This window comes from Schistocerca cancellata, chromosome 3 (genome assembly GCF_023864275.1).
Source record: "Schistocerca cancellata isolate TAMUIC-IGC-003103 chromosome 3, iqSchCanc2.1, whole genome shotgun sequence".
NCBI classification, from domain to species: domain Eukaryota; kingdom Metazoa; phylum Arthropoda; class Insecta; order Orthoptera; family Acrididae; genus Schistocerca; species Schistocerca cancellata.
This window is the reverse complement of record NC_064628.1, coordinates 809,066,263-809,081,345: the sequence shown is the minus strand read 5'-3', so window position 1 is coordinate 809,081,345 and position 15,083 is coordinate 809,066,263. Positions and strand designations below refer to the sequence as shown.

At 37.6% G+C, this 15,083-nt stretch overlaps 1 protein-coding gene across 5 annotated transcripts in view; it reads right to left on the bottom strand.

Moving 5' to 3' along the window:
- Window positions 1–14,831, bottom strand: part of LOC126175874 (serine/threonine-protein kinase tousled-like 2) — a 596,427-nt gene extending 581,596 nt beyond the window's left edge. For 2 of the 5 annotated variants that reach the window (XM_049922900.1, XM_049922903.1), the window contains exons 1-2: window positions 14,324–14,827; window positions 12,960–13,021 (exon numbers count right to left, since the gene is read on the bottom strand). In XM_049922900.1, the coding sequence (XP_049778857.1) occupies window positions 12,960–12,990 (31 nt within the window). In that variant the 5' untranslated portion in view covers window positions 12,991–13,021; window positions 14,324–14,827. Of the gene's footprint in view, window positions 1–12,959; window positions 13,022–14,323 lie in introns of all 5 variants that reach the window. The other 3 variants (XM_049922899.1, XM_049922901.1, XM_049922904.1) reach the window with 3 other exon arrangements.
- Between the last annotated feature and the right edge of the window lie 252 nt (window positions 14,832–15,083).

Sequence of the window (15,083 nt, the reverse complement as noted above, 5' to 3'; positions counted from 1 at the left end):
AATGTTCAAATGTGTGTGAAATCTTATGGGACTTAACTGTTAAGGTCATCGGTCCCTAAGCTTACACACTACTTACCCTAATTTATCCTAGAGACAAAAAAACACACCCATGCCCGATGGAGGACTCAAACCTCCGCCGGGACCAGCATTTGCATTGTGTTTGTCTTTTATAATTTGTCCGTAATAAACAACTGAAACCTGTTCTTTCTGTCTGAATCACCCTGTATATAGACAATTTTATAGGTATTCCTCTACCACTTTGGAGAAATGACAATGCCAACAGTATAGGATAGTTAGCCTATTTAAAATAAGTCAACAAGCTCTGACAGTCACCCAGTTCAATGTGGACTTACAACTCCTGGGACAACATGCAATGTGAAACTGCTACCTCATACAACAGTTGTTTTGGTGGAAGCTCTTGTGGGAGCTGATCAGAATTTACATACAATGAATAGCAAGGATGGACAATATGTAGGAAAGTATGTAGCACTACACACCAAAAAAGGGATCCTGATCAGAAAGAGACCTCTGAATGCTAATTACTTAAAAGGATAGATAAGGGGTTACTCAGATCTTCAGCACGGTCAATATCTGGTGACTATTAAAAATCAATCCTCACAAAAATGATAATAAAGCGAAAGTGAAAGTGATGTCAGAGGATGAGTTTATAATCAAATTACTCAGTCCATGGCAACAGAACATTTCATTTGGCCAACACTGAGGCACAAGACAGTCTGAACTGTACAGGTGAAGATACTGTCGAACAAGGCACTGAATGTATACACAGAAGGTTCTTCATGGAATTAAATATTGTTTCACAGAACTTTCATAAATGTGAAGGTATTATTCTTTTGTGGTGTGTTATGAATTATGAAAGAAATTAAGTTTCTAAAGATGGTTTTTAATTATGAAACTGGTTATTTGCATTAGGACCAAAAAGTTTTAATGGAAATTTTTAAAAATTTTAGATGTTTAGAAAACATCTGAAATGATGTGTTCTTAATGATTTGTCTTACTTGGTATTTAGGGAAAATGCTTCAAAACACGGATAAAAATTAAATTATGAAATTTAACAGTGTGATCACATTTTCAGTTACGCAGACTAACAATTTGTTGAACTGCATAACTGACTGGCAACAAGTCGCAAAATTCGTAACCAGTACTAACAAAAATATAGTAAGTGCACTTTCTTACATAATTTAATATCTCTTATTCAGCATTCTGTGTCTGACTGAAATAGCTGCCTGCAGTTTGCATCGGAGATTCAGTCAATCACCTCGATTAGCATGTGACCCATGGTCTAGGGGTAGCGTCCTCTGACTGGTAATCAAATTCCCTCTGTCGCAGGTTTGAACCTGGCCACTGTCTAAATTCTGAACAAAAAACATCAGCAATGGCAGCCAGTGCTTCCAGCACAAGAAGACATCCTCAGCTTGACAGATGCAGAAGAAAATTGAAATCACTGAATTAAAAACACAAGGTGTATCCACAGGACATGTGGCCCATAATTGGAAAGGTGTCATGATGATCCTTCCTTTGGCAAAAAGATACTGGATTTGTTTTCCTTTTGGATCTCTGGGAAGGACCTGCCAATGGGGAGGTGGTCATGAGAAAAAAATGCAATAATAAACAAAAGGGTAACATTTTACAAAACGGGCAAGGAACGTCAAAGTTTGTACGTGGTAGGGAAGCTAGAAAATCTGAAAAGGGAAATGCAAAAGCTGAATCTAGATATAGTGGGAGTCAATAAAGTGGATTGGAAAGAAGACAAAAGATTTCTGGTTTGACAAATATAGAGTAAAGTCAACAACAGCAAAAAATGGTGTAACAGGAGTAGTATTTGTTATGAATAGGAAGGTAAGGTATAAAGAGTATTCATGTGGACAGGCCTGTGATAGGTTTGTTCTCATCAGAATTGACAGAAACCAACTCCGAGAACATCAGTTCAGGTACACATACTGATATTGCAGCAGATGATGATGGTGGTGATGATGAGAGAGAGAAAGTATACAAGGATAGTGAATGGGTAATTCAGTACATTAAGGGAGAGGAAAATCTAATAATAGTTATGGGGTATGGGAATGTGGTTGTAGAGGAAGGAGAAGAGTAGAAAAAAGGATTGAGGGAGAGTACAAGCTTGGTAGTATGACAGACGGGGGAAAAATCAAGCGAGTTCTGCAATAAATTTCAGCTAGTAATGGCAAATACTTCGTTCAAGAATCACAAGAGGTGCTGGTAAACAAGAAAAAGGCTCAGAGATGTGAAGATTCCAACTGAATCACATGGTAGTCAGACGAAATCAGATTCTGGATTGTAAGGCATACCCAGGAGCAGATATAGACTCAGATCACAATTTAGTAATGAAGAGTAGCCTCTGCACGTCCACCTTTTCAGAGATGGTTGCCGGACCTCAGCTGTTCGTATGGAGTGTCACATCCAACACCATTCAGCCATCTAGTTTCCAAGCTGTTATTTTACAGGCCTACCAGTTTCAGCGATATACGGGGTGTTCAAAAAGTCTCTCCGCAGAGCCATACGATTGTTAGGCGCACGTGTCGTATGCCGCAGTGAATACACCAAAATGAAACTCAGTGAAATACAAGTTATTAATTTATTGAATATTCAGACCAAATGTATGGCACGCGTGGCTAACAATCACACCGCACTGCGGAGAGACTTTTTGAACACCCCGTATTATGCCATCTTGGTACCACAATAAAATAACAGCTTGGAAATTAGATGGCCGAAAGGGATCTGATTTGACGCTCTGATGGAGACTAGACTGAAGTTTATGAAAATAATACAGAATAATCAGTATGGAAAGAATTGGGATACTGAAGTACTGAGGAATGATGAGACACGTCTGAAGTTCGCTAAAGATGTGGGTTAAAGGACACCAATGTTTGACCCGGCATTGATAGTGCAAATTTAGCAGCCAACGTTCTGGAAAATTCGATAGTTACAAAACTTGTTTCGGCACCTGCATCTGCCATAAGTGTACTGAACATAGGTCTTTACAAACATCCAAATCTTAAACAAAGCAGGCAAACAGAAAAACATTTGAGTGAACCTAGTTCCAAATAGAAATTCAGCATTTCACATTGCAACATCTTTATTGGTCAGAAGCACTTTATCCTGCACACTTAAATGTTACACCAAAAATGAGATCACAAGAGACGGAGCACTCACTCAGAACCGAGAAGGATCCCAAATATTCCAACAGTACCCCACTGTGCAATCATCTCATACACACTGTACAGTCGTCCCATATGTAGTTGTGATACTCCTGCCACAAGTCATCCATTACATTAATTTAATCTGCCTGTTTTCTTTACAACTGAATCTGTCTAGTAATTTCACATTAATAAATGCAGCGACCCCCCCCCCCATGAACCATGGACCTTGCTGTTGGTGGGGAGGCTTGCGTGCCTCAGCGATACAGATAGCCGTACCGTAGGTACAACCACAATGGAGGGGTCTCTGTTGAGAGGCCAGACAAACGTGTGGTTCCTGAAGAGGGGCAGCAGCCTTTTCAGTAGTTGCAAGGGCAACAGTCTGGATGATTGACTGATCTGGCCTTGTAACACTAACCAAAACGGCCTTGCTGTGCTGGTACTGCGAACGGCTGAAAGCAAGGGGAAACTACGGCCGTAATTTTTCCCGAGGGCATGCAGCTTTACTGTATGATTAAATGATGATGGGGTCCTCTTGGGTAAAATATTCCGGAGGTAAAATAGTCCCCCATTCGGATCTCCGGGCGGGGACTACTCAAGAGGATGTCGTTATCAGGAGAAAGGAAACTGACGTTCTACGGATTGGAGCGTGGAATGTCAGATCCCTTAATCGGGCAGGTAGGTTAGAAAATTTAAAAAGGGAAATGGATAGGTTAAAGTTAGATATAGTGGGAATTACTGAAGTTCAGTGGCAGGAGGAACAAGACTTCTGGTCAGGTGACTACAGGGTTATAAACACAAAGTCAAATAGGGGTAATGCAGGAGTAGGTTTAATAATGAATAGGAAAATAGGAATGCGGGTAAGCTACTACAAACAGCATAGTGAACGCATTATTGTGGCCAAGATAGATACGAAGCCCACACCTACTACAGTAGTAAAAGTTTATATGCCAACTAGCTCTACAGATGGTGAAGAAATTGAAGAAATGTATGATGAAATAAAAGAAATTATTCAGATAGTGAAGGAAGACGAAAATTTAATAGTCATGGGTGACTGGAATTCGAGTGTAGGAAAAGGGAGAGAAGGAAACGTAGTAGGTAAATATGGATTGGGGCTAAGAAATGAAAGAGGAAGCTGCCTGGTAGAATTTTGCACAGAGCACAACTTAATCATAGCTAACACTTGGTTTAAGAATCATGATAGAAGGTTGTATACATGGAAGAACCCTCGAGATACTAAAAGGTATTAGATAGATTATATAATGGTAAGACAGATATTTAGGAACCAGGTTTTAAATTGTAAGACATTTCCAGGGGCAGATGTGGACTCTGACCACAATCTATTGGTTATGACCTGTAGATTAAAACTGAAGAACTTGCAAAAAGGTGGGAATTTAAGGAGATGGGACCTGGATAAACTGAAAGAACCAGAGGTTGTACAGAGTTTCAGGGAGAGCATAAGGGAACAATTGACAGGAATGGGGGAAAGAAATACAGTAGAAGAAGAATGGGTAGCTTTGAGGGATGAAGTAGTGAAGGCAGCAGAGGATAAAGTAGGTAAAAAGATAAGGGCTGTTAGAAATCCTTGGGTAACAGAAGAAATATTGAACTTAATTGATGAAAGGAGAAAATATAAAAATGCAGTAAATGAAGCAGGCAAAAAGGAATACAAACGTCTCAAAAATGAGATCGACAGGAAGTGCAAAATGGCTAAGCAGGGATGGCTAGAGGACAAATGTAAGGATGTAGAGGCTTATCTCACTAGGGGAAGATAGATACTGCCTACAGGAAAATTAAAGAGATCTTTGGAGATAAGAGAACCACTTGTATGGACGTCAAGAGCTCAGATGGAAACCCAGTCCTAAGCAAAGAAGGGAAAGCAGAAAGGTGGAAGGATTATATAAAGGGTCTATACAAGGGCGGTGTACTTGAGGACAATATTATGGAAATGGAAGAGGATGTAGATGAAGATGAAATGGGAGATACGATACTGCGTGAAAAGTTTGACAGAGCACTGAAAGACCTGAGTCGAAACAAGGCCCCGGGAGTAGACAACATTCCATTAGAACTACTGATGGCCTTGGGAGAGCCAGTCCTGACAAAACTCTACCATCTGGTGAGCAAGATGTATGAAACAGGCGAAATACCCTCAGACTTCAAGAAGAATATAATAATTCCAATCCCAAAGAAAGCAGGTGTTGACAGATGTGAAAATTACCGAACAATCAGTTTAATAATCCACAGCTGCAAAATACTAACACATATTCTTTACAGACGAATAGAAAAACTAGTAGAAGCCGACCTCTGGGAAGATCAGTTTGGATTCCGTAGAAATACTGGAACACGTGAGGCAATACTGACCTTACGACTTATCTTAGAAGAAGGATTAAGGAAAGGCAAATTTACGTTTCTAGCATTTGTAGACTTAGATAACGTTTTTGACAATGTTGACTGAAATACTTTCTTTCAGATTCTAAAGGTAGCAGGGGTAAAATACAGGGAGCGAAAGGCTATTTACTATTTGTACAGAAACCAGATGGCAGTTATAAGAGTCGAGGGACATGAAAGGGAAGCAGTGGTTGGGAAGGGAGTAAGACAGGGTTGTAGCCTCTCCCCGATGTTATTCAATCTGTATATTGAGCAAGCAGTAAAGGAAACAAAAGAAAGTTCGGAGTAGGCATTAAAATCCATGGAGAAGAAATAAAAACTTTGAGGTTCGCTGATGACATTGTAATTCTGTCAGAGACAGCAAAGGACTTGGAAGAGCAGTTGAACGGAATGGATGGTGTCTTGAAGGGAGGATATAAGATGAACATCAACAAAAGCAAAACAAGAATAATGGAAAGTAGTCGAATTAATTTGGGTGATGTTGAGGGTATTAGATTAGGAAATGAGACACTTAAAGTAGTAAAGGAGTTTTGCTATTTGGGGAGCAAAATAACTGATGATGGTCGAAGTAGAGAGGATATAAAATGTAGACTGGCAATGGCAAGGAAAGCGTTTCTGAAGAAGAGAAATTTGTTAACATCGAGTATAGATTTAAGTGTCAGGAAGTAATTTCTGAAAGTATTTGTATGGAGTGTAGCCATGTACGGTAAATAGTTTGGACAAGAAGAGAATAGAAGCTTTCGAAATGTGGTGCTACAGGAGAATGCTGAAGATAAGGTGGGTAGATCACGTAACTAATAAGGAGGTATTGAATAGGATTGGGGAGAAGAGAAGTTTGTGGCACAACTTGACCAGAAGAAGGGATCGGTTGGTAGGACATGTTCTGAGGATCACCAATTTAGTATTGGAGGGCAGCGTGGAGGGTAAAAATCGTAGGGGGGAAACCAAGAGATGAATACACTGCGCAGATTCAGAAGGATGTAGGTTGCAGTAGGTACTAGGAGATGAAGAAGCTTGCACAGGATAGAGTAGCATGGAGAGCTGCATCAAACCAGTCTCAGGACTGAAGACCACAACAACATGCAGAGAATGTGAGCAGTTCTATCACAATTTCTTGGAGCACACTCCAATATACCTTTTGTTTCTAACAAAAGCTTTTAATGCTGAATAATGAACCTCGGTCTTTCCAACAAGAATTCTTTAAGCAAATTGCTTGTTGGGAACTTACCAGAGTGTTTGTCATCTGCTCAAAATTCAATATTATGTTTAATGTGACTACGAAATACATCTTTTTTCACGGTCTTTGCACGCACAATAACTTGCTTACTAATTCCACATCTTAAGGACAGCTTTTCTTTCTCAAGAAGTTTGTTACATTTGAGCTTAGGATATTTTTCAAAGCTTTTGAAACAGATATGCATTAAATATATTGGTTTGCAATTCTGCGTACCTGTAATATTTTTTTATTGGACATGATCTTTAGCCTTTTGGGAATAATTGCTGGATGAAGGTTCAAGATAAATGTGAAACAAGAAACACTCCAACAGAATTACATCAAAGTATACTTTTAACACCACTGAAGATCATTCCTTAAGGGGTGATTGAAGAGTTTCCATTTGAGAGTATTGCAGCAGTGTATATGTAATGCGCCTCCTTTGCGGGCATATAAGCACCGACATGTTAGCAAGGGACTAGTGTGACATTCGTGTCTTTCCTAAATGTGTGTGGTAAATGAGGAAATGTGAACAATGTTTAAATTATTACCAAATGCGTCCAAACAAGACCAATATGTTGTTGTTGTTATTCTTTTCTTGGCAGGACAAATACGGGCAACATCCATCAGAGAATGAAGGAAGTGAATGGGCGCAGCATGTCTGTCAAAAATCACCACTGGGAAATGGTGTGCGACGAGTGCTACTGCTTCATTATAATGCATGACCCCATATTTGCAAATGTCGTAATCTGGAAGTAACGCAAAATCAAATGGGAGACACTGAAGCACCCACCCAAGAGTGCTTATCTCTCCCCATGCAATTATCATGCCCCCTTCGCTCCCTTAAAAAATCTCTTGAAGGTTTGACAATTCCTGTCTGACGAGGATGTGCAGCAGGCAGTTATAGACTTCTTCACACAGCAGGACACAGTGTTTTAACAAATGGGTATTTTCAACCTGGTGCATCAGCGGGATGATTGCTTCAACGCTCATGACAAATTTTGCCTGATTGGCATACCAATTCTGGATTGTATGGCCATCGTACAGAAACTTTTTGATGGGACTTTTATATATTACAAATTTAAGGGTTCTGTAGCAGTCAAACATGTGTATCTTTGCCTTACTGCCTAAATGAATTTTTCACTGTAGAATTTAAGACTGGCTGTCTTCTGTTTCAATGTGATACTGAGCAATTAGTGACTGCAGGTATGATTTTGATATGCTAGGTTTGCATAAGGCTACAATTTTCTGGACTTTCTGATATTTCACTAACTTATGACAGCATTGGCATTACAGATATGCATGGTGCTATTTATTTTTGTTGTGCAAGTCCTCCTTAATTCTCTTGCATCCAAAGTGCAACAATGTTTCCTAAATATCTTTAAACATTCTATTAATGTGTTCTGTTCAACTAGATAAATATGAATATTATGCCAGCACATAACTTTATTTGAAAAAGTTCATGATTACCACCTTGAGCTGCTGATAAAATTATTTATTTACCAACCGGTTTCAGTTGATAGACTATCATCAGGCTCTTCAAAGCATTTACAGCATCATATTTGGTGAATAAAAATCACTGATGTTGGATAATAAAACCATGAATTTGTCACTGTTGTCACATTGTAATATAAATTACAGCATCAATAGATAAACGGTGCAGGCGGTGCACAGTTTATATACTGACGACGTATTTTAGAGTATGATGTAACAACAGTGACAAATTCAAGATTTCTTTATCTGATGTCAATGATTTAGTATTCACCTAATATGATGCCATGAATGCTTTTAAGATCCTGATGGTGGTCTATCAAGGAAAACTCATTAAAACAAAAAGTTTTCTCAGTAGCTTGCGGTGGTCAGTATGACATTTTCCAGATACTTACAAGCTGTGGGGCACAACCTCCTGAAGACATAACTTTGTATTACCAACAGTTTAACATCAATGAAAAACTATCTAATGGTGATGAAGGTTTATAGTAAGTCCTTCCCTTTTTTGATAGTTACAGAAATGGACAACTGGATTCAAATATTTTTAGGCCTGCACTTCTCTTCAACTTCATACATATAAAGAACACTAACCACAAGAGGACAGAGAAAGTCCACAAAATGGAACTGGAAGATTATGAATTAAAGTTGGGTGAAACAAAACTTCCTAACAGACTAGAACTGCTTTTATAACAGGTGTTAATGTGATAGGATGTTTCATACCAGCACACGCTCTACTGTGGAATGAAAAATTCATTCTGGAAACGTTCTCCAGACTGTGGCTAAGCCAACGCTCTGCAAGATCCTTTATTGCAGGAGTGCTAGTCCTGCAAGTTTCGCAGGAGAACTCATGTGAAGTTTAAAAGGTAGAAAATGAGGGAGTGGTGGAAGCAAAGTTGTGAGGGCAGATCGTGCACTGTGCATGGGTAGTTCAATCCCTAGAGTTCTTGCCCATGAGAGGAAGAGTCCTGGTCTGGCAAACAGTTTTAATCTGCCAGTAAGTTTCACGTAAGTGCACGTTCGGTCACAGAGTCAAAAATTCTTTTCAGCTGAAGACGTGTATCAGATGTAAAAGTACTGTAATTTTTACACAAGACAATTACGTGGAAACATGATGGGACACATTTACTGAATATTTAAATAAAGCAAATGAAAAAATGAATATTACATTGGATTGTATTAAAATGAAGTGTTAATCACACCAGCAAGGGGGGTGAGGGGGGGGGGGGGGGTGAGCTCTTTGCTCTGCACCAAAAGAGGCAAATTTTATTTCTTTTTTTGGGAAGTTTCTGGAGTGTTGCCTTTCATTTACTGGCTGCAAAAGGCATTTACAGATCTTAATAGTAACATTGTACACAAATCATAAAAACAAGATTAAGAAAGAGCAGTCTGCAGTTAAAGATACACTTATTAAAATAATAAAACCAAATTGAAATACATTAATGTTGTGCTCTTGTGCACTACGTGAATTTAAAATACTTTTGATACACAAGAATTGGTGTCAAACTACAAATCCAAATCTCACTGACTGAATTCCCAACAGATTTCTTGATATTATTTTTCACTATTACTAATCGCTTATTTCACCTCTGGCAATTATCTGTATATGTGAAAAATTCTAAGTTGCACCATGGTTTGAGTCCTGTTACGCTTTAGGGCCTCCCGAACTAGTTCGAAAGGTAGCTGAATGGCAAGGGCACACTACTTCCAATAATAAATACCTAGAAAATCCCTGCAGTGTTCATACCAACCTTATACTGACGGAGAAATTTGGAAGCTAGCAAAGATTTAATAAGATGTCAAGCTCATGAGATATGGACAGTAGACGACAACATTCATAATCCTTTACAGCTTTTTGAGAGTATAACAGAAACTATTGTTCAGATGAAGCACCTACAAGATGTTCATGAGCAATAAGGAAAGGAAATCAGATACATCACTAATAGGCTGAACACTGATGAATCCTGCAACATTTCCAAACCTTAGAGGCAAGTGGCTGTAAGTCCAACTTCCTCCGTTTCAACAAAAGTCCATATTTGCAGTTGTCCCATAATGGTTCATTTCTTGAGGAAATGCAACAGCCCTGCTACATCTCATTGCCGATTCAGACAGTGTTAAAAGGGCATTTGTCCACTAAACAGAGCACAAATTCAAGATGACATACAGCAGTACTGCCACCCTTATTTCAAGAATTAACCACTGTGAGAAGGTTACAATATGGACGTAAGTTGAAATTGTAGAAACTGGACAGACTTACCCTACAAAATAAATGTGATTTACATCACGGCACACAAACAGTAACAAGTTAAATCTTGCAAATTAAATAACACAGTGCTTTATGACATTTATAATGCAATATTCCTGATATATTTCATAAAAATGTGTCACTCACAATGTAAGCCCGCAAATGCTTGCAATAGTGGACATTTAATGATACTAAAATGTAAATAAATGAACTGGTCTCCACCCCTTTCCTTGAAGTAATCTCAAAACAACATATCAACAGCACTTGTCACAGCATGAGTAAGTTTCCACATATAGTTGGAAGGAAGCATCTTTCTGCCAGGTGTAATGCATTTCTTTTTTTGTTTATATGTAGCAAAGTAGATTGCCACGTAAATCTTTCTTCATACTGCCAAAGACAAAAAAGTCAAGACGCTAAGCCCAGTTAGTATAAAAAGAGAGATGAGATATTAACATTTCATCAATAACTAAAACAACAATAAATAAGATGCAATGCAGCTGTATAAGAATTAAGAGATAAAAGTTAAGTCAGAAGAAACTGAAGAGGACCAAAATATTATGATCACAGAACATTATATAAGTTTCTGTATCATCAGACAACTCATCTTAATATTAGATGAGGTAAGGTTGGTTTGGTTTTGTTTTGCTTCAGGGTACAAAAAACAACTGGGATCATAAATGCCCATGTCAAAATTAAACACGAAGACAGTGAGGAGTTAAAAAATGACTATACGTTAGTTCCAATTGACGTAAGAGAAGACAGCTAAAAACAGGGACATGGAGAAAGGGCTAAGAAAGACACCTTACAGAAACAGAGGTCCAAAGCTAAAAATGAAATGACCTTCGCCATATTGCTTTGGCGGATAAAAAGTAAAACACAGTAAAAAGCCCGTGCGTCATTTGCTAAAATGGCCAATAACTCAGACAGCAAACCCAAGTGGGAAAATAAACTGTTAAAAAATGGGGTAAGAGCCGACTTTCACTGGATACGAGATCTAGTACTATAATAAACAGAAATTTTCAGTCTGGTAATGTATGATGTGTCTTAACAGAACATATACTCCTTTTAAGATAGAAACAAAAATAAAAAGATTTTATTTCAACTGAACTCTAACAAATACACAACCACACCACATGCTGCAATGAATGCAAAATAATTTGATGTAATATTATATTGTGAAGATTGGAATCGAGAGGCATAGAAGTAACTTCAAGTGCGTCCCAGTGAAGTGTGTTGAGGCTCTTGTTGTTCATATAGTATATTCATGACAATATCAACAATAATCTCACATTTCTGTAGATTATGCAGTTATCTGTAATGAAGTACCAACTGATAAAAGAGCCGAGTAACTATCCTTTCAAATCTTGATAAGGTTTCAAAGTGGTGAACAGATCAGCAACTTACTTCAATTTTTCAGCAATGTCGAACTGTGCATTTCACAAAAAGAGAAAATATTTACACCCTATCCTATGATTATATCATCAGCAAGACACAGGAGGACTCATTCAACTTATTAAAAAAAAGTCAGGGTGTAGCAGTTTGCAGGAATACAAAGTGGAACAATCACATACATTCAGTCGCAGGTACATCAATTGATAGACTTCAGTTCACTGGTATACTACTATGGAAATGCAATCAGTATACAAGGCAAAATGCTTACAAAACATTTGTGCATACCATCCTAGAATATTGTTCAAGTGTGTGGGACCTGTACCAAGCACAACTAACAGAGTTCTTGAAAGTATAAAAAGAAAGGTAAAATGAATAGTCACAGGTTTGCAGGTCACATGCAATAGCATCACAGACACGCTAAAATTACTGAAGAGGTAAACACTTGAAGATAGATGCAAACTATACAGTGAAGTTTCATGAACTTCAAGTGATGAATCTAGGCCTATACTACAACTACCTGTTCATCAGTCCCATAGAGATTGTGACAACAAGATTAGACCAACTATGGTGTGCACAGAGGCATTTAAGCAATTATTCTTTTTATGTTCTATACTCGAATGAATCTCTAAGAAGCCCTAATAAATGTAGATGTACGCAAACACAAACTATTATCTCTCAAACAACAAATTAACAAGCCGCATGTAATTTTATTATGGAAATTGTTGAAGTTATGATACAAAACAAAATTTGTTTTTGTAAGGGGTTCTTGTTGGGTTTAACCTGTTTGTTCAACACCCTTTACTTACAGTTTCTTTTCTACCTAAGTATGTCTATGAATTTAACTGAATAACAGAAATTCTTATTTAAGAAAGCTTCACGCACTCAACACCTGTCATCCTGTGCTTGTTACAACCAATCCCTTTTTGTTTAAAAACAATTTTTGAATTGTGAGAACAATGTAAACTGTGTTGTTATATAACGCAGCAGCTCTGAATCCCATGAAAAAATTGCTAAACTATACACAAAAATTTTCTTGGTTTGTAAACATGATAATACTCACCACCACCAGAATTCCACCGATTATCAGTCATCCCAAATACTGCATTCTATGATCTCTGAAATCTGACAAAAATTATCATGTAATTGTGGTCCACTCTGAGTACTATCAAACAGATTACAGATATGCTGACCTAATCAATACTGTGTGAGACAGAATAGACATTGTGGGCAGAACATCTATAGGTGTTATTGAATAAATAAAATATTCTGTATGTGGTTGGACACTAAAGTTTATAGAATTTAGTTAAACTACAAGAAGCTTCAATTATTTCCATTCAGTGAGAACTGATCAATGGCAAGCACAGGATTTTCTTTCCTTATACCATTCCTTTTACCTAAGTGGAATTCCTTTTATAACGAAAGAATGACTGAAAAATTATTTGTGAATTTTGTTCACAGATATCCAACAGCCCAAACATTACTTATTTTACCAGCTGACCATTTCCTCCATGTCATACGAGACATGCTACATGAATGAAACGATGTCATAACCAACACAATTAAGCAAAACCAACTTACACAACAAATAAAACTATATTCAACATTTCATTGGAATATAAATTACAAATTGTTTCAACAGAAATACCATTAATTTCGAAAAACAAATGTGATTATTCAACGTTAAGTAACACACAAAACATTATGGAACTTCCTATGCATTAGGCCCCTATACACAGCAGACATAGTTGAAAAGTTCGTCGTGTATAGCTTGGCATGTGATTAACAGGATACAGCTATTAACTTCAAAATATTTCAATGTTTTTACTATCAGTGGCAATAAACTGACTATTTTATAAGTTTTTGTATTATGAGTTTTCACCTGAATTACTCAAAATGTGACGAACAGTGTTCTCTCTTCAAGTTAAGATCGAATATAATAATGTCTTCTGAACGTGAGAATAAGTACTTACACGAAAATAACTAATGTAGGTTACTCTCTTCTCAAACAAAATACAGGAACCAAATTGCTACGCTTTATTCTCTTTAAAAAGTGGGCATACAAGTCCAATAGCGTCATTACAACGTTTAAAGAAAACGGTAATAGACTCTACGTAATATTTCGTAGTTTTAATGTGTGTTGTCACTTGATAAATGTTTAAAGTGATCATTAACCCTCAAAACACACATTTGAATAGCGAATTGTACCACTTTATTGCAAAATTTAGTTTACCCCATCGGTTTTAGGCGATTTAATTGACTGAGTTTGTTAACCTAGCACTTTAGGACAATTTTTCTGAACATTACACTACTGATGTAAAAATTAAATAGTGAACGAACGCTACGTTTACTGTCAATTCGGCAACACAAGTCATGTACGTGCTAAATTGTTTCACAAAATTATCCCTTAAATTGCAAAATACATACCTTGAGACTGAGTCTTAAGTGTTCCTCGGAGAGTATTCTTCCAACTCAAATCAACTATTAATCAATTTAAACGCCCTGTTGCACATATTAATTGAAATAAAATACTTCGTTTTCGCCAGAACCAAGAAAAACTCATCTGGAAGATGGCGGCCGCCCGCCTGTCGTAGATTTATGGTCATTCACTTGGATGGCTCGTACTACACGGAAACGTCTATAACTCTTAAAATACAAACGTTTCATAAAAAGTAAAAGGCCAACATATACTCCTAACAACAGAATGGCCGTGACAGTTCGCGTTTACGCTACGCTGTACTACGATTATAGCATACTCCCATCCTCACTACTATCAAAATTACCCCGTTTCACAGGTGACTGTGACGTCAGATTCATCTGGTTTTTACTATTTCATTATATTAGTAGTTGTTTATAGCTGTGACCTAAACTATATACAAGACTTTTAAACTGCATGATCAAAGAAATCGAAATACATCACGCTGTGGAAGTGTCAACACTGTTACAGTTTGTATTTAGCGTCGTCGCCATTCATGAACTGAGCGCGACGAGACAAGAAATAACTCACGAACTGTTAACTGCTCTGCCTATCATTACGGCGACCGATGTAATACGGCGCAATTGAAATTTGTATGTTGTTTTTATCGCTATGCACGTGTTGCCTTACATTCACACTGGAGGTGCGTAACTACCATGCGCTGTGTTATGAATGGAAACTTGTTTCTAAAGACTTCTTGGCGCAATGTAT